Here is a 24,759-nt window from a genome sequence, read left to right as displayed (position 1 = left end):
ATGTGCGACCAAACACCGACTCTTAACCGATCCCTTAATGCTTCACAGGTATGAGCCGAATCTAAGTCAATCTTATCGAAGTCGGCCAATGGATTAGGCGCCGAATTTAAATCGACCCCAAATTTAAGAAACGTTTCTTGTACGTACGCTTAGTAGGGACGTTTAATGTCGGTATGGGGTCAATTACGCTTAATCGAATGTGCGACCAAACACCGACCCTTAACCAACCTCTAAAAGCTACACGGGTATGAACCGGCTCTTAGTTGACCTTATCGAAGTAGGCCAACAGATTAGGCGCAGACTTTAAATCGTCCCCAAACTACAGAAACGTTCCTTGTATGTTCGCTAATAGGAACGTTTGAATGTTGGTGTGGGGTCGATTACTCTTTACCGAATGTGCGACCAAACGCCGACTCTTAACCAACGCCTAAATGCTACACGTGTATGGACCGACTTTATGTCGACCTTATCGAAGTCGGTAAATGGATTAGGCGCCGACTTTAAAACGACCTTTAAATATAATCATTTAGGAGTAATTAGTATATAGCGAAATAAGACATCGTTATTATCCATTTCTATTCCATTTATTGTATTGGTCTATTCTGAAAAATACTCTATATAAATATAAATTTTCTATAACGACTATATATATATGTCTACTCTAAGATTTTTTTATTTGAATACAACGTCCTCGTGACCTTATATCTAAATACAATATGAAATTCAAAACATTGTAACTCGAGATATAGGAATTTACTAACCAATACATATATTAATTTAAGAAAAAAAGTTAAACCAAAATTTTCCCTTTTTTAAAAATGGAAAATATAATAATGGTGAAATTTCCTGTTAGGAATATCTTTGATTTAGGATAGGTAATTTAAATGTTAAATCCATTGAAGTTAAAATTTTATAACTGAAAATGAATAGTTATAAAATGACCGTCTCATGAACATTGTGCATTCTGAATTTTGAAAACTTGGTATTAAACGTTGCCCATCCTTCTCAAAATGTCACTAGCTCAACGATTATTTACTTGAGGTTATCGTAACTGGCCTTTAAAATATTTAACGAATTCACGCAGTGTCATTTTAAATTTTTATGAAAAAATATTATATAACCCAGAATCAACCAAATCGAAAAATACGTCACAAAGGCTTGGTAAGTATTTTGGGATAAGTGATGTATTTATCGAACCCGTTTAATCCGGTGCCAACTATGGCCAGAACAGCAGAAATGTACTGAAGCGACTGGAGATTTGCACCGAAGAACAACACTTCCCACACCAACGAAAGAACGATTGACATAGATCTCACCATAGCTGACACCTTCCCAGCCTCGCCAAATTTACAGGCGTAAAACAACAAAATTGAATTGGTGCCATTAGCTAAACCACTAAATAGCAATATGACTCCAGCCAGACCGCACGGCGGGACTACGTAAGGGTCACTGGAGAAAAGGATAGTCACAGCCAACAGAGAGGCGGAAGCACCTTGTACCACACACACAAAATTCGCATTTAACGAAGACATCTTCTTCCACGAAATAAAAACTATCGATCTCACGAGACAAGAACCAAAAGCGAACGCTATGCCGGTGAAAAACTGGGTTGAAGTTTTGGAGGGAAGACAGAGGTTTTCCGACAAAACTCGTCAACACAACACTAACGACGGTAACGAGCAACGCGATCAATTTGAGCACCGTGATATATTCGGATAATATGATTCTACTCAAAACCAACACTATGAACGGTCCAAAGCTGCCAATAATGAAAACTACGCTCGATGAAACTAACTTGAGTGCCTGGTTGTATAAGAGTGCCGCTGATGCGACGATTACGCAATGCAAAATCAAGTACAAGTAAACTGTTCTGTCCTTCTTTTCCATGAGTCTTGACCAACCTTTCCTTTTTTCCGTGAATATATTCCCAATACGTCAACACGAACTAATTCGATGTTTTCTTCGTGGCTTTCCATCGTTGTTCATAAAATGACTAAAATTTGCCGTCGATGAAATTGATATTTGCGCTGCGAATCCCTGTTTCGTAAAGTGTTCAAAATGTTTTGAAGCTGTTGTTATTGAAGCACACTCTGGAATAGAAAAGCTGTCGCAACTATTTTAACACACGGCGGTACAAGCGCCAAGGGTACGAATATGTAGGCGTACACGCGGTATGAACGCGGTACAGCGTACAGGTCCTAGCTTCTGAATGATAAATTCACATTTTGCAATGATATTCGCAACAACAACGACTAGATTTCTTAATTTGATTTGGCCAATCTTTTAAAATTAGATAGATTTACATGATACTGAAGAATTTTTGCGATTTGTAAATTTTTAACACTTTTACGCAGTCATGAGAATTAGGTCAATCTCCTTTTTTTTTGATACACACAAATCAGTGTCGACCCAAGGCCTTAGGCACCAGCACACAATAACTGATTAATCAGGGTGAGATACGTGTAACGGCCACGCCAACGGGGGGATACGTGGGAACAGGGGTGGGGACAGCCGTGGCGGAAGTATTCCGACCACCCGTTGGGGGATTGGTGTTCTTCCCCACACGGCCATCCACTAACTCCCAAACGCTTGGGATTACAGAAGGCAGTCTCCGTTAAAAAAAGAATAAAATAGGCCATTTGATGATGAATCAACAATTTTACGTCTTGGCCGCTAGAAGTGCTGTTGATTGACTTAACGAACGTTATCCTAGATGGCGTCTTAAGGCACGTGATGGCTGGCAATTCAAAATAGTCAGCCGTATTCTCCATGACCCCCTAGGCAAGAGGGGAACCGCCTTCTTGCTTAAGAAGCTTCGGTTGGCTGAAATACACAGGAAACAGTTCTCACCCCCACTCAAGCCTTCTTGCTTTGGCCCTTCTATTGGCTTATCAAACGTCATTAATATGACGCAAAGACGATATAGATAGTTCAGTTCAGCTTAAGGCAGTTCACTCATAGACTATTTAATATGGCATGGACTAAGCAATAACTTTATAATCTGTTTATTTTCAGTTCCCAGCTTAGTGGCTTGCCATCTATTTGTGACCCTCACAACTTATCTACATTCAGTTCGCTATCTATTTGTAAGCCTTAAAAATAAATATCATTTTATTCGCCATCTATTTGTGACTCTCACAAATTATCTACATTCAGTTCGCTATCTATTTGTAACCCTTAAAAATAAATATCATTTTATTCGCCATCTATTTGTGACTCTCACAAATTATCTACATTCAGTTCGCTATCTATTTGTAACCCTTAAAAATAAATATCATTTTATTCGCCATCTATTTGTTATTGTTAAAAATAGTTAAAAAGTTAAATAATTATAAATAACTTTTTTTTGTTAGAATTATTTATAACATAAATTTAACATTTAGGTCTTTTTTATTACATTCAAATTATTTAAAAAACAATTGTTCATAAAACAACCTCTTGACGTTTAAGTATTACTTAACCTCTTTTATAATGAAGAATAAACATGCAATAATGGTGCTACTATTTTCAATTTGCCATTTATTTAATCCAATTAACTCGTTGTAATGCAATAATTAACAAAAAAATTAAAAACCATTGCAATAGACAAAATCAATCTGTAGTATGTTGTAACAATGAATGGTATAATTTTGTCTATATAAAGACATGTTAAAATAAAGAAATCATTTTTTGTTAGTTTTGGTTTTTTGTATAACAAGCTAAAAAACCTAAGAAGGTTATAGGCAGAGCCTTTTCTGATGAAGAAACCAATATTCTGGTATCAAAGATGGAGTAACGAAACTTTTCAGAACTTCGACAACATAAAGGTGTATTACATATCTTAATTAAGAAACCTCTGGTTAATAAAAGCATGCTGGGAGGAATTTAGAAAGTTGCTACTCCCTAAAATGCATAGGTTGCATAGTTGTCATAGTTCCGGCATAGGTCGATTTCCTACTGTAAACGTTGCTACTATAGAAAGTAAACCAAGGAGCGTAATCACTATTTATAAGGCATTGTTGTTTTGAATCAGGCATAGCTCTTTTTGTCGAGATTCGTAGGGATAGAATACACACCACGCCCGACTCTACCTGGTGCGTAAGGCTTGGTGCTGTCCTCTAGGTTGCGTTATAGATGGGCCATAGCATTTTTTAGTATGGGGTTGGGGGGCGCCGGCGCTCGAGCAAAGTGAGTGCGCGTCACCGTTAGGCGACATTACTCGGCGAAGACGTCGATCCCCCCTCGGAATCACGCGCTAAGTCCGGCGAATCCAAACCGCCACGTTTCTCGTGGGCCGATGTCACGTCGGTCGATTTTAGGGAGATATGCCAGAGAGCTGCAAAAAGAGCTATGCCTGTAATCAGGGTGCTCTGAACACCCAGCAGCACAAATTATGGATCGAAATAACCGACGCAGTCAACGGCATTGGCTCTCAAGATAGGAATCCCTATGACATCCGCAAGAAGTGGAATACTTTAAAATCTAGTGTCCAGGATAAACCGCATCAATCAATGCGAAAATCAAACCAACTAGCGGAGGATCGGCATTTGATTTGCCAGAACTTACTCAATTGGAAGAGAGGGTAAAAGCTCTTATTGCAGAGGTGGTATCGACACTGCATATGATACAGCAGCTTCTGGAAGTACAGAGTAAACATTCATATTTGTAACGTACTTTCTCAAAAATATTACCACGTATTACATTCCAAATATTAAAGCCACTATAGTTCAATTTAAATACAATGGTTAAAGCTGAATAAAATGGTTAACTGAATAATTGAAAATGAGGAAAAGATAAAAAACCATTGCACGACATACAAATTAAATACAGCTCAAACATTAACATGCAAAAATAAGCAAAGCCAAAATATTTAAATACAGGCACAACATGCGAATATGTGTAAAGCACTAATAATAACAAATTTAAATGTTTTTAAAGGAATTCTCCAGAGACCTTCCAGTTTGTGGATGAAATAGCCCTGTTATTGATAAATAATTACCAATAAATTGAATTATTCATATTAACCTTAGCTATTATACATTTCTAGCGATGGCCAATCAACTTAAGAAACTGGCGGCGATAGTAATCCTTTTCAGAGGCTATTCAATGCTGTGGCATTTCCATTTGTAGTAAGATTTCTATCAATTTGGAGTTGTTGTTCATAGTAATACAAATGTTGTTATAGGTTTCGATGATGGTCAACAGGGTGAAAGTGTTCAAAGCTCTACACATAGCTTCCAAGAGCAGGACGAAGCCAGTATCACCCGAATGTTAGCTGTTCCGAGTGTTCGGCCAGAAGTGGTATCAAAAACATCTGCTGGTAAAATTTATAACATGAGTATGAATAATATTTGGTGGGGAGATGGTTTTATTATATCGACAACGAGACTGATTTGAAAACGCTTTCCACAAATCAGTTTCTGGCTGCTTGGCCGTTATCAGTCGTAGGCAGGGAAACTTCCACTTGAAGCTCAACCCTATTCTTCTTATAGTTCCGTCTTCAAGGAAACGTTATCTCCCGTTTAAGGAGGGAATTAATGATGCCCTGGACGGTTTTGTATCGGAGGAAAAAAAGCTTGCAGTTGAAATTGTGGAGTTGAAGGAAACTCAGCAACAAATAAGGGACTCTTTAATCCGAGTAGCTGATACCTTAGAGAGGAATGCAGAAGGTTCGCTGATGCCCTTGAAAGGCTGGTGGCTTGTGAAGAGCGAAAGACGGAAGCAATAAGCCAGCTATTGCTAGCAGTCACTGCTGGTCAATTGCAGCCACCTGTTATGGTAGATTAGTCGCTTGATGACTTAGGCCTAAGGTGGTGCCTTGGGTATTAGCCTAGCTGATTATTATTATTATTATTATTATTAAATTAATTTTTCTGATTAGGATGCCCGAGGATTTAGGCCCGAACCCAATTTCAGTTATTTTAACTAAATGTGGTGATGGTATATCTCGCAAAAAACGCGCCATTATTTCTACCTCCAGGGTGGTGTGGAAATGAAATAACTCACATGCGTTTTTATTCATGAAAATGTTAAATAAAATTTGTTGCTACCTTTAGTGTGCCATACAGAGGTCTACAAGCTGTTGTCTCTTCTACAAAGGACATGGCACACTTTCTATGGGATTTGGCTTTCTACGGATTTCCGTGAAATTGAAATATATTATTAAGCTTAGTTAAAGGAGCAAAATTGTCCACGGACACTTTTCCCTAGCGCCAACGGATTTTCCAGTATCAACGATTAAAGTTTGGTCACTTGTAGTTGGGTCTGGGATTTTCCATACCATTGTTTATAGTCTTGAAACTAATCAACCTTTAGCGCGCTTAAAGTTGGGCAGTTGGTAAACGCGTTATCGATGTACCTACAGAGACCCGGGTTCGAATCTTCGAAAACCTTTTGAGATTTTTTTGGCGAGTGCTTAACAATTCGTTAAGCTGTGCGTAGGTTTAACCAATAATAATAATACTTCGAATCTCTGATTTTATTTCTCTTTGAATGCTTAAAACGGTAGTTGTTTACGTAAAGATTATAAAAATAATAATATCTAATAGACACTTAAAGTCAGGTTTTTTAATGCACATGGAGAATATTGTATAGTCACTAGTGATACATGTAGTTTATTTTGCCAGAAAGGGGTGGGAGTATAAACCCGCGTCGGTCAGGACGGAGGAGGTTAGTATAAAGCCTGATGCAACTGAGTAAGGAAAGATCACCGCATCGTACGTTGTTTCCTGGCTCAGTTAAAAAATATATCCACTATTGCCGCTTTAACCCCTTTCTAGACTAAGTTGCACCATTTTCGATGCCTGCTTAAGCGCGTCACTAGGCATTCGTTATTATTAATATTGCTTAAACCTACACACAGAAGCCACATAGGTATTATTTAATTGTTTTTATAATACAAAAAATCTCAAAAGGTTTTCGGAGATTCGAACCCGGCTCTCTGTCGGTACATCGATCACGCGTTTACCAACTGCGCAACTTTAAGCGTGCTTAAGGTTTATTAGTTTCAAGACTATAAACAATGGTATGGCAAATGTCAGACCCAACTTCAAGTGACCAAACTTTAATCGTTGATACTGGAAAATCTGTTGGCGCTAGGGAAAAGTGCCCGTGGACAATTTTGCTCCTTTAACTAAGCTTAATAATATATTTCAATTTCACGGAAATCCGTAGAAAGCCAAATCCCATAGAAAGTGTGCCATGTCCTTTCATTTTCTTCTAAGCCTAACGCAGCTAGTGTGGCGACAGCAGCAACAGCTCTGGGAAGCGCCATAAGGAACAAGTCGGCCCAGGCCGTAATATTAGTTCCACATCAGTGTATTCGAGTGGGCAAACCCATACACCCTTAGTAGACACAGGTAGGCAAACTAATACAAAAACTGTTGAGGCTACGTGATTTCTTATCGTCTGATATATAAATTGCCATCCTAAGTTAAAGAGTGGGTGCCGCCCACCCCCAGGATACCCGGGTGGGCAAACCAATACAAAAGCTGTTCGGGCCATGTGATTTTATATTATTTCGGTGGTTAAATTAGTATTTTCTTAGAGCAGATATTTAATATGGATTATTAACAACTGCATAAATCATATTATTGCAAGAATGTATTTATGTACTAAGAATATGGCAAGACGGAGATTCTGTCCCCATGGTCACATACTTTTCAGCTTAAAGGCCTGTTGCCAAAGCCCTAGCCAAAGTGCTAGCCTATTGAATTAAACATGTTTGATTCTAGCAAAGCAGACTTTTGCAACACGCCCTAAGTTCGACTGCTTTGGATTTGTTGGTCTCACTCTTTCAAGTAGACGCTAGCGTGGACGATCCCATCTTTTATTTTTATTGTTCTATGAGACCAAATTATTTTTTCGATCACTCTCCCTTAAAGGGGGTTTGTCGGAGGGGGCGGAAATTAACGGCACTGCGTGCGCGTCAAAGAGCTCTATCGAATGAGACCAACTTGTTTTTTTCGGTCACTTTCCCTTTAAGGGTGTTGTTCGGAGGGGGCGGAAATAAACGGCACTGCGTGCGAGCCAAAGAGTTCTATCGAATGAGACCAAATCTCTGGACCAACAATACAAACTATACAAGTTCGCCATAAAGGCGATAATATTATTTTGTGCGACTTGGATAAGAAAGTGCCACACTTATTTTAACTTCTGACCATGCACGGTTTCGATAAGAAAGTGCCACACTTATTTATTACTTCTGACCATACACGGTTCCGATAAGGGGGTCGAAATTGGGGCGGGGGAGGCGAAGTTTGAGGTTAACTTGACCCTAAAACACCGTAAATATACGTAAAATAACGCTGAAACAGAAACGAGAATTGCGACAACTTAACTAGACAAATCCCCCCGCTACGGTAAGAGCGACTTGAAGTTCCGAGTGAAATTTTAACAGAGCGGAGTAGCTCGGTTGGTATAGTCGTCGGTTTTTGGAGAATACGCGGCCAGCGGCTATCTGGGTACGAGTCCCGGCGCCGCCAATAAAATAATTTATATAATTTATTTTTCGCAGCTCCATCTACCATGTCGTTGGTTTCCACACCAAACAAACAAACAAACAAACATACAACACTGAACGACAATCCATCCATAGCAATAGTCCCACTTCGATATATATATATATCTCGATGTGGAACTAAAAATGATAACAAAATAGCGGAACAAGCGCCGGATGTCAAAATGTTACGTTACACCCATGACGTAACCACAGCCAATAGAAAACCAAAGGCAAGAGAATTCCCGCCAAACATTTCAGCCAACCGGAGCTTCTTAAGCAAGAGGGCGGTTCCCCTCTTGCCTAGGGGGTCATGCAGAATACGGCTGAGTGAGGCAAACTTATCGTCGTGTACTGTTTTGTCTTCAGCTGTGTCTTTTATCTGTCTGAATTTTTGGCTGATATTGGTAATATGACCGAGTAAGTTATGAAAATTATATTGTAGTGATTTCTTAAATTGAGCATTTCTATATAAAAATATTATTGCTTATGAAATAAAATCGTGAACGTTTTAATTTCCAAAGTAAAACCCCCGAATTGGTATGATTATATTCCCAACTCACTGAGTAAATCCATTTCCATGGTGATACAGTTGTCTACTCACATTTAGATTTGGTTTAACATTAACAGTTGGTAATATTCTAATGGTAATTAATTATTCTATGGAATTTAATTTGATAAAATGAAAATAATAAGCTGAAAAAAACCAAACCTTATTTTGAGCTAACCTCTACGAATTTGTAGTAAACTAAAAAACAATTAAATTTGAAAGATTTTTATCTAAATTTTTACTTCTATTGCTTTAAATATAAAAGTTACCTAAAATTGTCAAAGTGAAACCTAGCCTTAAAATATAAGTTCAAATTTTGATTTATAAGACGGGCATTTTTAATTATGAAATTTCTCATATTGGATGAATAATAAACTTAAAAAAGCATTTTAGTTATAAAATTTCTTAAATTTGATGAATCAATTATCAGACTTAATCACTCTGAAGAGCATAAACACTTTTTTAGTTGACAAATGTATTAACCGATTTTGTTAAAACTCGTTGGTTAAGTAGACCCTATGGCAGTATAAAACTTTCCAAACCGAAAAGTTGCAATCAGTGTTGAGTATGCGTAATCGGTGTACAGGCCTTCTGACAGTGGCTAGCCCCTCGGTTGGGAATACAATCTTCCCAATTGAAAGGTTTTAAATTCGAAATTAAAACATTTACGATTTTATTTCAAAAGCAATAATCTTTTCTATATTTTTATACAGGGTGTTACGGGTAAGAGTACCGAGACTTTCTATATGCATTCTATGGGTCTCTATGAGTAAAACATGTCGAATAAACATGGGTCCTAAAGTGCTTCGTTTCAGAGATATGGGCTCCCAAAAAACTACCCCAAAAAACCAGACACAGCCTTAAATCTGGCAAACAATATTCTTCCTTGAACCAAATGGTTTCCATTAAACTAACAATTGTTTTTATCCGTGAGGCGAGAAACTTTACTAACAAGTGGCAAAAGTTCATTAATGTCCTTTTAGAAGTAAAATGAGTTTGAAGACAAAGCCATTTTAATTTAGGGATACGATTTTAATTATTAAATTTAAGGATACAAATGTCATAAAAATTCTAAAGGAATGGTTTTCAAATTGTCTAATTCATTCTGTAGCTAATATGGCACATTGCTCTAGGATTCAACCAGCAGTAGATTCCTAAAAGACTGGTGTCAGATCGACTGGCGTTTTAGTCTGTAGATAGATGGCTAAGAAAAATACAAGACATCAAATGAACGTCCTGGATAAGTCCCGATTAAGCTGATATTTAACCATACTAAATACTCTCGGACGTCTTTAGGCTTAACGTACACTCATCCTCGGTATGTTCACAGGACGCCGGAGGGATGATGTTGGGTTTGCTTGGGCACTGACAAACGTCAACTCTACGAGGATAGTCAGCCTTAATTGTTGAAACTTGTACTTTTTGTAGGTGGTATGGGGGAATTGGTGTTTATGTAGAATAAACTTAAAACCTAAAAGTGTAAATAATCCGTAATTCGTTTAGATTAATGATAACGCCAGCTAAACCTTCATCGGAAGTGATACGCAAAAACCAGTTACAAATAATTATTGTCTTTTAATAAATTGTAAAACATCACAATACCTTCTCAAAATGCTCACCTTGGGCTGCAATACAAAAATGACAACGCCGAATCTTTTTCAAGATTTCAGGCTTGTTCCGAATAGTCTCACATCCATCAATATTGCGTTGATGAAGGTCATTAATGTCAGGGACATCTGTTTTATAAACCAGGTCCTTCAGATATCCCCAAAGAAAAAAATCGCAAGGGTTTAAATCGGGAGATCGAGGCGGCCACGAAATATTTCCTCCTCGTCCTATCCACCTTAAAGGAAATGTTGCATCAAGGTGATCTCGCACTGCGCGGCTGAAATGTGGTGGCGCTCCATCGTGCAAGAACCACTTTTGCAATCTAGTTCCTAACGGGACGTCTTCAAATAGCTCTGGTAACGATTCCTGAAGAAATCGTAGGTATGAATCTCCATTTAACCTAGGCGGAAGAAAATATGGTCCAACTAAATAGTCTCCGACAATGCCACACCAAACGTTGAGGCTAAAGCGCTCTTGGTGAGTTGCGACTATAGTTCCATGTGGGTTACTTTGCTCCATTGATGATTATTGTGCAAATTGACTATGCCGTTCCGGGAAAAATTGGCCTCATCGGTTGTTAGGATAATACTCGCGAACTGTGTGTCATTCAGTACTCTGTCCCCAAACCACTGACAGAAGTTGGTACGTCTAGGATAGTCCACTTCGTTCAGATGGAAAGGGTGAAAACGATGACCACTTAGAATTCTCCAGACCATAACATGATTGACACCTAACAGTCTTCCAGCTTGGCGGGTACTTGTTCCCGGATCATCATCGAAAATTGTAAGTGCCTAACATTTTAACAGAAAAATGTTCAAAATTCATAACTAAAAAGTAATTATAAACCGAGGTAGTTACCTTTTCTTCCACGTCAAGGGGCATGTTCTGCACTCTCTCCCAGATGGTTAAAGTTCCCGCTCTCTCGTAGGCGCCGGTCTATAGCTTCAAAAGTTCGCCAATTCGGTACCCTTCATAGTGGGTGGTGTTCTTGATACAACCTTCGGGCTACATCTCCTCTTCCTTCGGCTCAGCCGTACATCAAGTGCATATCCGCGTATTCAGCGTTAGAAAAATGTGCCATCAATATCGCAATTGTGGTTATAAAGTAAATAAGATTCCCAATAACCAGATATTTTATTCTGGTTTATTTGAAAAAAAGTTCAAAATACAAAGTTAAACATTGTTGAGAGAGATACAAATAATATTTCGACTGGTTTTATCTTTGAACTTCTAACCCAAAAAGCGTTCTTGGACGTGCCATATTAACCACAGAACGAATTAGACAAACTTAAAAGCATTCTTTTAGAAATCTAATGTCATTTGTATCTTTAATTTTGATAAGTAAAACAGTTCGTAACGAAAAAATGTTTTTATTTTATTTGGAACCGTGTCAATAAATTAAAATGGCTTTGTCTCATTTTACTTCTAAAAGGACATTAATGAACTTTTGCCACTTGTTATTAAAGTTTCTCGCCTCACGGATAAAAAACAATTGATAGTTTAATGAAAACAATTTGGTTCAAGGACGAATATTGTTTGCCAGATTTAAAGCTGTGTCTGGTTTTTTGGGGTAGTTTTTTGGGCGCCCGTATCTCTGAAACGAAGCACTTCAGGACCAATGTATATCTGACATTTTTTACTCAAAGAGACCCATAGAATGCATATAGAAAGTTTCGGTACTCTTATCCGTAACACCCTGTATGTATATGTATATATGTATATGTGTTTATATGTATATGTGTATATATGTATATATATATATATAGCCACGTGTAGAGCAAACAGGGTTAAGGTTTAGCAGCTTAAATGTCGTATTGATTATCAGAACGACATTATCTAAAGGCATTTTTAATTATATGCATTTTAATTAAAATTAAAGCGAATGAAACGAATTTTTAAGAAAATTATAACTAGATGGCGTTGGTGCTATGACATCCAAAAATATTTTTATTATTGAAAAGACCTCATATACTTCGTTGGCCTTGCTTCATCACGAAAAATAAAATGGCCGTATTTGATGCACAAGCTTGGTTTCCCGCTAAGCCTGGGTTAAAAGTTAATTTTTCGTAATTGCAATGGGAAAGGTCTATCGAGTGATCGCGGCCGAGAGGTTACAAGCAGTATCTGGTGACACGTCATACTGCGTGGTTGCGAGTTCAAATCCCGTAAACTTAAGTTTAAAATGAAATGTAAATCAAAATATTTTGTTATTTCTTATAAAATTTGAAATAGTTAATGTTGTGGTAAAATTATTCCTTGTTTATGAAATAAAAAGTATCATTTGCATTTTTGCGCCACTAGGTAATGAGCCACCGTAAAAGACACGTGCGTGTAGAGTCGTTGAATTATATCTGGGGTTATCCTACGAAGTTGAGTCCCTTTGGTGGGTTATTTGTCGAAGGAACATTGAAGATATTTTTTAAGACATTACTTCCTATCATAGTGACGTGTTTTCAAGTTTTTGCTTTTTTGAACTAAGGTTGAGTAGAACAAGATTTTTTAAATGGCGGCAAAATTATAACGATTTTTACCTCTCCGAGGGAACTTTGTACCCTAGGAGGGGTTATACAACCACCGTGTCTGTCTGTCTGTCTGTCAGGCCTGCGAACGCGTTCACATTTTTGAGGCAAAGGGTAATCACTGCGTACGCAGTTTCTTAGAATCAGGGAAAAGGTTTTTCCAAAAACGCCCTCTTTTTGTCATTGGGTGTAGTATAATTTTTTAATCGGCCAGGATTCGAACCCGAGCCCTCTGGAACGACAGGTGAACGTTCTACCGCAGAACCACGGATACAGAGACGCTTCCGAGGAGAGGTATATTTTGGCTTGCCAACTTGTATTTTTTCAAAAACTTACAGACGAGTTGAAGTCACGCTTAGAATTTTTCACGTTATTTAAAAAAGTATTTAATTTAATTAAGGAAGTGGATGTCACGCAATTATTCAAGATTTATTTCGATTGAAACAAATAAAAATATTGGAAACGTTTAATGAATTCGGTTAAAATATGGAGAGTTGCGGTTTTTTACATTTACGGTTTAAACTTCTTTCCTCTGACCGATTAGCCGTGTTTTCGCGGTAATGGATAAAAATAGAAAATATAAATTTTCAAAATGTAAAAATACTGAATGAAAGTGCAAAACGCTTACCAGTATTTCTTGAGTTGAAACCACTTGTTTTAATACCGTTTCTAGAAGATCAGGATTAAACAGAATTTATTCGTTGTCTTCCGTGTTAACAAGAGACTTATAAAAGTAAACAATTACAGTTGCAGTGAAATGAATAACACAATTAATAAAAACATTTTTAGATGATACTAAAGCATAACGTCCCTAGTTATGAAATTTCCTTTGTTAGTAACGTCCCTTGTTATAAAAATATCTTGTATAGAACGTCTCGTGTTAGGAACGTCGATTGATTGGAAACTTTCTTGGTTGGGAACATCCCTTGTATGGAACGTCCCTTGTTATGAAATTCCTCTGTTACGAACGTCCTTTTTTATGAAATTCCTCTGTTACGAACGTCCCTTGTATCAAACTCCGTTGTTATGAAATTTCTTTTGTTAGGAACGTCCCGTGTTTGGCACATCCCTTGTATAGAACGTCTCTTGTTACGAACGTTCCTTGTTATGAACGTCCCTTATTATTACCATAGACCAAGAACGGGTAAACCCTGGACACGCAAATTTTAGTTTCATGGCGGGGAATTTGAATTGCATATAGAAATTGTACTTTAAGGGGCGATCACATTTCGGTAATTAATTTCTTCAGCCATATTTTCTATGTACATGGGAAAAATGAAACAATTGTGAATGAATGAAGAAAAGGTGACGTAAGTGGACGCTACTGCAGGCCAGGGATGGCTCCTGACTACCATTTTGGGAAAGGTCGAGTCATTATTATCTAATAAGCCCTTCTGTATGGTGGAAAACCAAGCTTTTATAGTACGGAGGAAAGGTAGGAAAATGCACCTCAAGAGATATTAAACCGCATGTATTGAGAGCGTGTGAGTTTGCTTATGAACTTATATAAATTGCAACCATATACGTTTTAGTTATCATTAGAGACTTTATTTATCTGTCATGTTCTGTACTCCCTGTACATTAAGAGATTGGTGATACGGGGTATGGTGATCTGGCACCTCCTGTAGCTATGGATAGCACCGGAAATGGAGAACATGCGTTCAACGTCCGCAGTGCAAGCTGGTATTGACAGAACCCTCATGGCTAAAGCGCTGAATATGGGAAATTTCAATGAAAACGTCTTCCAGTACTGCAACGGCGCAGTTGGTTGATTTGTTTCTGAAAAATAAATATTCATCTCTCTCTCCACGTCCAGACTTGGGGAAAGCCCTATTTCATCTTCATCACCGTCGTTTTGGCTTTCCATCAATCCAAAAAGCAGCTCGGCTGGATTAACTCCCTGAACTTTGTTTTGAATTGGCGGCTGCGTCCCGTAGGCCTTAACCAACACCGACAGATATTCTTTTAATACTCCTTTCGCTCGGTCGTTTGTGGCACATTTGAATTTCTGGTTGTCTACTTTGCAACATTATATGTTAAATAAGTTGGATATAATTACCAAATGTATTTAATACACTTACCAGAGAAGTGGTCGAAAACGTTAAATTTTTGGCGAGGGTCCAAAAGCGCAGCAACAATGTAATCACCATCGTCAATTTTCGCTTGAAAGCGCGTCCTTAGTCGAGAAAGCAGTTCCTTTCTGAAGGACTCGATAAAGATCCCTTTCGTGTTCATTAGCTCCCTTTGAACCTTTGAGTTGGCCAATGACCAAGTTGGACACTGGCCCTTTGGTTTGAAACACGTCCGTGGCTTCTTTGAATGGCTTAAGTAGCCTCAGAATCTCCTTCATATGAAGCACGTCGCTGTCGTCCGGTAGAGGCAATTTCGTCGCGACTTTCTCCAAATGCGCCGACAAGATGGTGGTGGCCAACGCCTTTACCATTCCAGGCTGAAAGTAACAGTTAGCTCTAAAAGGAAATTTAGGAAATTGTTAAAAAGTCTGCCTAATACCTCCAAGAGGCGCTCTATAGCCATGTAAGTCGAATTCCATCTTACACCTCCAATGGCTTTCAAATCCTGCCCCTCAGGGGAGATTTGTCGAATAGCCTCGGACCACTTTGATGACCGATGAAGAAAGTTAATCCACAAATTAACCTTTTTTATAACGGCTCTGACGCGATCACTGGTTACAGAGTCTATGGCACCATTCACTATTAATTGTAGGGAATGGGCAACGCACTTTTTCCTGCTCCAGGTAGCTGGAATGTCGACTTCGATGCAGTCATCGTCGAAATTAATGTCCGAGTTTTCGGAAATAGATATTGAGTCCGGGGAAATACGATAGTCAGGAAGGAATATTTTATCCATTGAGTTCCTCGCTATAAAAACAAATATACGTATTATAATTCCAAAGTGACTTCACTCGTTCAACAGGGAGCAAATCGTACCGTCGTCAAGCGCCACGTTACTTTCTTCGTGGTCGCTTTCGAGCTCCTCGGATGACTGCGATGTGGACAGTGAACCGTTGAACAATTGAGGTCCACGTCAGACACCTCCACACTTCGGACATTTAAAGTTAGAGGCGTTTCTGCGGCCAAACGCAATGCTTTAGAAATATTCGCCGCGTTATCCGCGCACACACAGGAAATCTACGAAAACAAACATTTTGAAGTCTTTGACGTTACATATTATCAGACTAAGATACGAAAATTCATCTCTTACCCGCGATGACTGGATGTCAAAATACGATAAAATGTCCTACAACTTTTCGTAAATTGCTTCCCCGGTGTGGCTGCCCGGAAAATGGGCGAAGGCTAACACCATGTTCTGAAAGTTGAAGCTTGAGTCGATAAATTGGGCTCTCACCCCAATCACCGACTCTCTTCTCCTACTACTCCAAATGTCCAACGTCAAATGAAGTTTTTTCATCGGAATGCCATCGAGAATGTTCTACAATTTGGATTTTAAGGAAAATGTAATTAGTTTTTCCGGAACTTTGTACGCACCTTAAGTTTTGGTCGGAGTTCTTTTTCCACAATAAAGTCCAAATCTCTAATAATTTGTAGAGTACACCGTCAGCGCGGGGTTAGCGACGGTAATCGCTGTGCTAAATCCTTCGCTCTCCACTGTGCTGAAAGGTATACCGGTCATGGCAACCATGTTCACTAGGGCTCTCCGGAATCCAATCTGCTGGGGAAGACTGGGTGGCAGCTTGCTCGTGGGCTTCTCTTTAGGCGATGGGGGTGAGGGAAATAGAACAATATCGCAAGGTTGGGCCACTGTTGGCTGTGCCAGGTCAATTGTACGAACCACCTATATAATTTTTGTAAAACAAAGAATGGTTAAAAACATAACATACAAGACTTGCTTAAAAACCCTACTAACCTTAAGGTGACGTCTCCAATTGTAGTCGCTCCCATTTGATCCCTGAAATGCGCGACTGCATTAATTACATGTCCCGTAAATTATAGCAGTACCGTCATTTTTGGGCTTACTGCCCACGTAGGTAAAATGAGTGCCTAGTTTCCGCGCCCCAAGTTAACCATTTTGTAATTTGGCCATGAACGTTTTATCGAACACCAATTTACCGGTGTCCAGACGGCCGACTCCTCCCGAATTTAAGTCGGGAGAATGCTTCCGTTTCAAGGAAGATCGTGAAACCGTCGGACGCGCTCCAACTAAAGCGGGGGAACTACAACTTGTGGACCTGTAAGTCAGAAATAAGCGAAGATTCTTGATAATACAAATTATACAACTGAAATATCAGTGAACCCATTATAATATTAGCGAGGGATAACGATTAAAACAAGTTGGCAAGCCAAAATATACCTCTCCTCGGAAGAATGGTCCCTAGTGGTATTAATTTCTCGACACGACCCCCAAAGATATCTCCGCAATTCAGAGTTATTTACGAAAAACGTATTCTCGGTTCAAACCCTGCCTGGTATAAAATTTTAATTTTAATTTAAATAATTGAGACGAAACAATCGAGTTTAATTTATTCAGAATATTATAAATTAAGTAGTTACAACAGCGAGTTAGACTCACTAAAACAATGCACAATTGAATTTAACCCTTTTTACAGTACATGTTTATCAGTTGAATATAATACTAAGCAAATTTAAATGAAAGAAATATCTACAGATGGTAATTGTATTTTTCTCGCTTACGAAATACTTGCCGCATCTTTAACGCTCATTTTATTTCAACACTCGTAGACTTCCAGTTGACGTTGTGACACATACCGCATGAAAAAGACCAATGCCGTCCAATTTCCAATATCATATAATGACTCGCACACCCAGGAAATCATTGACTGCGTTAGAAATCGTAGATATTCAAATATCCACACCAAATATATTTACAAGAAGCAAAAACCTTACCATCAACAAAGCACAGAGAGCCACTTGACTAACCGCCAGCTCTTAAAGCAATAAACGTTAAATTATCGTCTTTGAATTAACACAACAATATAATAATACCCGTAAATAAATAACAAAAAACCAACAAAGTGGACCACCCACAGGGTCTACCCTTTAACCCTCTTATCTCGGCTGACTGCGCTAAAACAAGATTTAACCTTTAAAATTTCATTCGTAAAAAAAACCAGATTAGGGTTTCATAAATTCATTAATAAAAAAAAAGACTTTATTACCTATTATGCTTACGATGCGTGTCTTAATTTCAGTGAACCTAAGCAGCTATCGGTGGTTCTGTGGTAGAGCGCTCGACTGCCAAGCCGAATGGTCTGGGTTCGAAACCTGGGTGGCGCATTTGTTTTTAATCAATAGAGAAACGCTAAATTAGAATTTCTTCGATGCAATAATTTCAATTTCAATTCTATTTCAATTAAACCAAAATTTCGTACTCTATTAAATACGCTTCCAATAAAGCTGAAGGTCTAATTTTCAATAAGGCGTAACAAGTGTCGGTGGTTCTGTGGTAGAACGTCCGCCTGTCAAGCAGGAGGTCTCGGGTACAAATCCCGCCCGATGCCATCGCAAATTGATACTAAAACGAATACCGTGTACAACTGGTGGAAACCCTGCCATTGGACGTTGAGAGGTAGCATTACATTCAGCACTCGGTCCGTCCCAAAGTCATTAAGAAGAAGTTGGAGAGAAAACGCCCGTATAAACACAACAGATTCAACAAGCACAACCATCAGAACACAAACACAACAAACTCAACACTCACAACCTACGCATAAACATTACAAAAACGTAATACACCGAATCGTCACGACGGTGAGCGAAAAAACACCATCCAAACCAAACCGCAAATGAATCCGTTAACGCTCACCGTCACACGGTGGTTTTGCCAAACCTTCGAGAAACTGCGAACGCAGAGATCTCGAGAAACTGCGTACGCAGTGATTACACGCGTTCGCAGGCCTGACAGACAGACCCACAGTGCCACAGACCCACAGACAGACACGGTGGTTGTATAACCCCTTTTCAAAATACAAACATAAGCGCCCCCCCCTTCTAAAATGCCGGTTAAGAAAATTATATATCTAATAAATATTAATTTGCAATGCAATTCAAACAGTAAAGTAGAGTATTCAAGTGTTAAAATTCATTTTACAAATAGACAAAACAAACAGCGGTATTAAAAATAAAGCTGAGGATATAAATAACTGAAGTACGCATCACCCTATAAAGTAAGCTTGAGGAAAAAAACTCTTTGAAAGATCTTACTCGAAGACTGACTAAAAAGTAAAAAAATTCACTCTTCGCGGGCATTAAAATGAGGGAAGATAACGAATTTGGACGTTTTTTTACTCCTACTCTTGAGTAAGAGTGAGAGGGAAATATTTACTCGTGATTTTGCCCATGTCTGATTGCTAAGCCTTAGCTTAAACGTGTGGGATCTCCACGACCCACGTGATTCAAAACCGGAAATTGACAAGAGAGGAGGAGGTGGGTGGAGCGCGAGTGCACCAGCAAACAAACAAGCAGCGCCTCTGACGGCACTCACATTTTTTCGTGGAGAGAGGCGAACGTCGCGTGTCCAGGGTTTACCCGTTCTTCGTCTATGTTATTACGTATATTTAAAGACGTTTATTTAATGGCATTCATTTAATGGCATTCATTTAATGGCATTCATTTAATGGCATTCATTTAATGGCATTCATTTAATGGCATTCATTTAATGGCATTCATTTAATGGCATTCATTTAATGGCATTCATTTAATGGCATTCATTTAATGACATTCATTTAATGACATTCATTTAATGACATTCATTTATCGACATTTATTGATAGACATTTATCGATATACATTTATTTATAGACATTTATTTAAAGATATTTATTTAATATTTATTTAACGACATTTATTTAACGAAATTTCTTTAACGACATTTATTTAGAGATATTTATTTATAGACATTTATTTTAAGACATTTTATTAGCGACATTTATTTAGAGATTTATTAAACAAAATTTATTTAACGACATTTATTGATAGACATTTATTTTAAGACATTTTATTAGCGAGATTTATTTAGAGATTTACTAAACAAAATTTATTTAACGACATTTATTGATAGACATTTATTTAAAAACATTTATTAATAGACGTTTATTTATAGACTTTTATCTAAAGACGTCTATTACAGACATTTATTTAAAAACATTTATTTAACGACATTAATTTAACGACTTTAATTAATAGACATTTATTGAAAGACATTTATTTAGAGATATTTATTTAAAAACCTTTATTAATAGACGTTTTTATAGACGTTTATCTAAAGACGTTTATTATAGACATTTGTTTATAGACATATATTTAAAAACATTCATTTAACGACTTTTATTTATAGACATATATTGATCGACATTTATTTACGCCACTGCTTAGAATTGTGATTAATTTGTAAAGAAATGACAGTCGCGCATGAAACCATGCCGTAGATGTCCTGTTCAATCGAAAGAGTTAGTTTGACCTTTTTCATATTTGACCATTTCTTCAACTGTAATATTTTACAAAATGTGGTGCAATTTTAAAAGTAATGACAGTAGAATCGGACAATATGCTTTAACTTTCGCGTTCAAAGTCTTTAAATTTTCTTGATCAGGTTAGTATTTCAAAAATGTGTAGCAATTTCTTTTCAATACTAAATGAGGATATTTCCATAGGATTCTAAATCACGTCATTTTATGGCAGTTTAACCAAAAGTGACATAGACCCAAAAGTGTGTCAGTACGGTATAAAGTTTAAAGAGCGCTTGTCGCGAAGTAAAAAGAGGCAGGGGTAGAGGGGGTTTTCAATTAGAAATTTTATCAACCCCAGCGCCGCCGATTGAGACGTTTAAGAACGTATGTTTATGGTTGAGTAAATCGAAGCGATACCGTAGACTAAATATATCGTTGCTAGTACTACTCCTACTAATAGGTTTTGCATTCCATTGTGAGACTAGCTCCAAGTAAATATTTTTAATGGTGCAAAGGTAGAGTTGACACACTTTTTTGTCGAATATCGCTTTTGGTTTAACATTTTTACTTTATTGGGTTCGACAGATGTTAATAATACTCGTCGTACTGCTTTGCGGATATTTTTGTTTCATCGTCTAGTTTCGGTTTCCTATTTATTTGGTGAATGTGTGTTGGTAGGCGACTTTTAAGGTGATAGTCAAGATTGAAAGATTTTCAAAACGCACTTAAAATGGAGAAATTTAAGAGTCATTGTGAAAGTGATTTAGCGATAACACTCGGGTTGATATTCGGGAGAGAAATTCTAATTTTGAGCCGCTACGATAAGGTATAGTCGTGAATGGATTCATCTCAATCATCAATATCGAACTATATCATAACCCTTTCTACCATCTGGGGACGTTTCCGAGATTGTGCAATTTAACCAGCGAACAAAATGACTCGTGATTCTTAGAAAATATCTAGATAATCGTTAATTAATGAATTTATTATTAATATTCTTACCTATTTTCGTTTAATCAAAAAGATGTGTACTAGAATTTTAGAAACTAAACAAGTCTTGGCACTGAAAGCTTAGTCAAGTTTCAAAACCTTACCCTTCGATACACTTTTTGAGTGGCGGCGCGTGACCAAAGTCATAATAATTAAGCCCCTCCCATCCTAGTGAATGAGGCCACACTACCTAATGCACTTCGATATTCATGGTTGAAATGAATACATTCATGGTATAGTTAAATAACGAAAATATAATTAACTGCATAATAAAACAATTAATAAACTGAAGATCGAAGTGTTAGAAAAAGACTGTGCTGCATTATAGTCCAACAACCGATCGCTAATTGGGCACGAGTGAGTATTTTTGTTAACCCGCTCTGGTGAAAAGCGAAAATCCAACTGAAGCAACGCGTCCTCAAAAAGTACTTGCTTTTCTTTCTGACCCTCAAATTTGGGGTCCAATAAGTTGAGAAACGGAGGATCAAACTAACGCATTCCACGGCCATATTAGGAAAAAATGTTGGATGACAAATATTATTTGAAATCGCCCAGTGGCCAAAGCTACTACGTCAAAGCCCTGAATACGTTGCACCACTTTGGAAAATAACCCTTCCACGGAGAACCCCTCGATGTCACGACCATTTCCCGTTTACAACAATAATGGCACAAAACATCTTTAGTTAAGATGTATGCGCTTTGACAAATTTACACTAAGTTATACAGTAAACTTAAAGCAAATCACTAATTTTAGAAAATTAGAAATTAGAAATTGCAAAACACTAATTTTAGAAAATAACAAATTAGAAATTGCGAAACACTAATTTTAGAAAATAACAAATTAGAAATTTCAAAACACTTATTTTTCATAAAAGAACAATCATTTTTTACTAGTGCATAGACGCTTCAATAAATCTTCCTCCGAGGAAATCGCCAAGATGTGATATTTACGAGAGCCAGGATCTGCAAGTTACTGTTCATATTGTGACTGTTTAAATAATGGAAATATTTCACCTTTACGGCAGCAACAAGAGTTCCCCATGCCGTTCGTTTTAATGGTAGCTTTTTTTACATATTACGGCTTGGCAAAAACACGACGTTCTGTTTACAGGTGTAAGGTTTCTATTTTTTCCACAACAACAACATTAACACTATATTGTGGGTCCTGTCTCTGAAAAAATACTTCTGGGCGATTTCTTGGAGGATGATTTATTTAAGCGCATATTGATAAAATATTTAATTGTAAAAGAATAGATTAAAATAACAGCATTTTACTTTGATACGTTGGCTGTGCTTTTTTGTAGCTAATACCAATAACCCCTCCTAGGGGACTTTGTCCCCTCGGAGAGGTAAAAATCTTATTTAGAAAAAATACTATAATTTTCTTCATTATATTAGTTTTGTTGTTCAAAATACATTTAGGAAGGCAACCATTGTTTCCCATTTTGATATTTTTATGCAACATCAAGTATTAAAAAAATCAATATATGCGAAGTCTTCAATGAAAATTGATTGACGATAACTCATAGTCTTTCACGTTAAGTAATATAAAGTGTGAAAAATAATAGTTCAAATCTACAGATTGCTAGTAAAACCAAAACACTATTTTGAAAAAATAATTTGTACTATGTGTTTTTAAAATAAATGATTTGGAAAGATTTGAGGTAAACACGAATATCAATTTTTTTATTAAACGTGCTAGACGTTTAAAATTGGCTTTGTAAGTTAAATGCAGGCCTAAAATTCTTTAAAAATTTATGGACGAAAATTCACTTGAAAATATGGTTGCAAACTCCTTGTTGCTGTAATTTATTATGTTTATACACCATTGAAATTTAAAATTTAAAAACTCACGATAGTTATATTATTATAACGCATTAAAATTTATACTCCTTACACAAAAATGCAAGCAAAAATTATCGCAGAAATTTTTTGAATTTGGTTTACTCCCCGATTGTCAATCTGGGCCAATGTAAGCTTTCCAAGCGTCTCCAAATTCGCTTGCTGTCTTGTTTTCAAAATCAATAAAAATAACACTAACGGACAGTTTTAAGTTTACAAGCGCGCTAGATACAAAATTAATTTGAATAGTCTCTCCAAACTATAAATAATAAACGAAGACAATTTATCCTTTACAATTTCCTATTTTTCAATTTACTTTTGCGGTTTCCAGGTTCAAATATATACATTTCCATCTGATAAAAATGTGACGAAAATTCACAACTTAATTTTAAAATTATTTACAAGAAATATCTGTGAATATTGATATCCGCCTCTAAACTGCTTTGCATTTTCGTTTTGATATTTGAATGTTTCAACAAATTTTAAGCAAAACGAATTATCATCTTTGTGTAAATATGCTTTTCTCTAGGCTCAGACAAGAGAAATTCTGAACTAACAAATTGTAAGTGTAATAACTTAAAGATTTTTGTTCAAATTACCGTAACTATAATTGACATTTTAAATAAATTCTTAAGCTTGATTGTGTCTTGCTAGGGACATGCCACACTAGCGAGACAAATCTCAAGAAATGCGACTAAGACTGAAATAGAAATTGGAAGTAACCATATTCTGAAAACAGGGAGTAGAAACCAGAGATCCATCGGCATATTATCTTGTATTACTCCACTGGAAGAAAATACCAATTTACGCGTCAACCAAGCCGATTTCCTCCTTTGAGGCTCAGATTGCTTTGTTTCCACGAAACGAGAAGTTCTAAAACCAATCAAAAAATTAAACAGTATTCATTAATTTATAAAAATTTCCCTTAAAATATTATTAGGTTTACCTACAATTTCACCTTTCTATGAGCTTTGTTTTTTATGAAACTAATAAATACAAATAACCATTTCAAACTTTAAAAAGAATTGATAACGTAGTTTTTTTAAATTCTTTGAAAGTGTATGTAAAATTTGTATATCTTTTTTTAGGTAAGGGTTATTCGTTTGTTGTAATCTCATTAGGTGGGAGTAGTAGCAGGGGTATTCTAGAAGTGGACAGATTGATAGAAATACCCAAAGCGAAAAGGATACTAAAATCAAGGCCGTTTAATTTCGTGAGAATCTATTCGTGTTTTAACAAGAAACTCCTCGAGAGTTTTACGAGTGAGGCTTTAAATATAGTACAGGCCAAACTATAAACATTGGTCGAAGAGAGTTTAAGTGTGATGCTC

General features: G+C 37.1%; 1 protein-coding gene across 1 annotated transcript; it reads right to left on the bottom strand.

Annotated features, from left to right (window-relative positions):
* Window positions 1–14,716: 14,716 nt before the first annotated feature.
* On the bottom strand, window positions 14,717–15,768 carry LOC149968694 (uncharacterized). Its single transcript, XM_090173246.1, has 3 exons — window positions 15,665–15,768; window positions 15,235–15,602; window positions 14,717–15,169 (listed from the first exon to the last, which is right to left on the bottom strand). The coding sequence occupies exons 1-2, from the start codon at window positions 15,686–15,688 to the stop codon at window positions 15,306–15,308; spliced, it is 321 nt and encodes a 106-aa protein (XP_090029372.1). The 5' UTR covers window positions 15,689–15,768; the 3' UTR covers window positions 14,717–15,169; window positions 15,235–15,305.
* Window positions 15,769–24,759: the final 8,991 nt, after the last annotated feature.

The sequence above is a fragment of the Leiobunum rupestre genome, chromosome 1 (assembly GCF_980474605.1).
Source record: "Leiobunum rupestre chromosome 1, qqLeiRupe1.1.hap1, whole genome shotgun sequence".
Lineage (NCBI taxonomy): Eukaryota > Metazoa > Arthropoda > Arachnida > Opiliones > Sclerosomatidae > Leiobunum > Leiobunum rupestre.
Note: the sequence above shows the minus strand (reverse complement) of the source record. Positions and strands in the feature narration are given on the sequence as shown.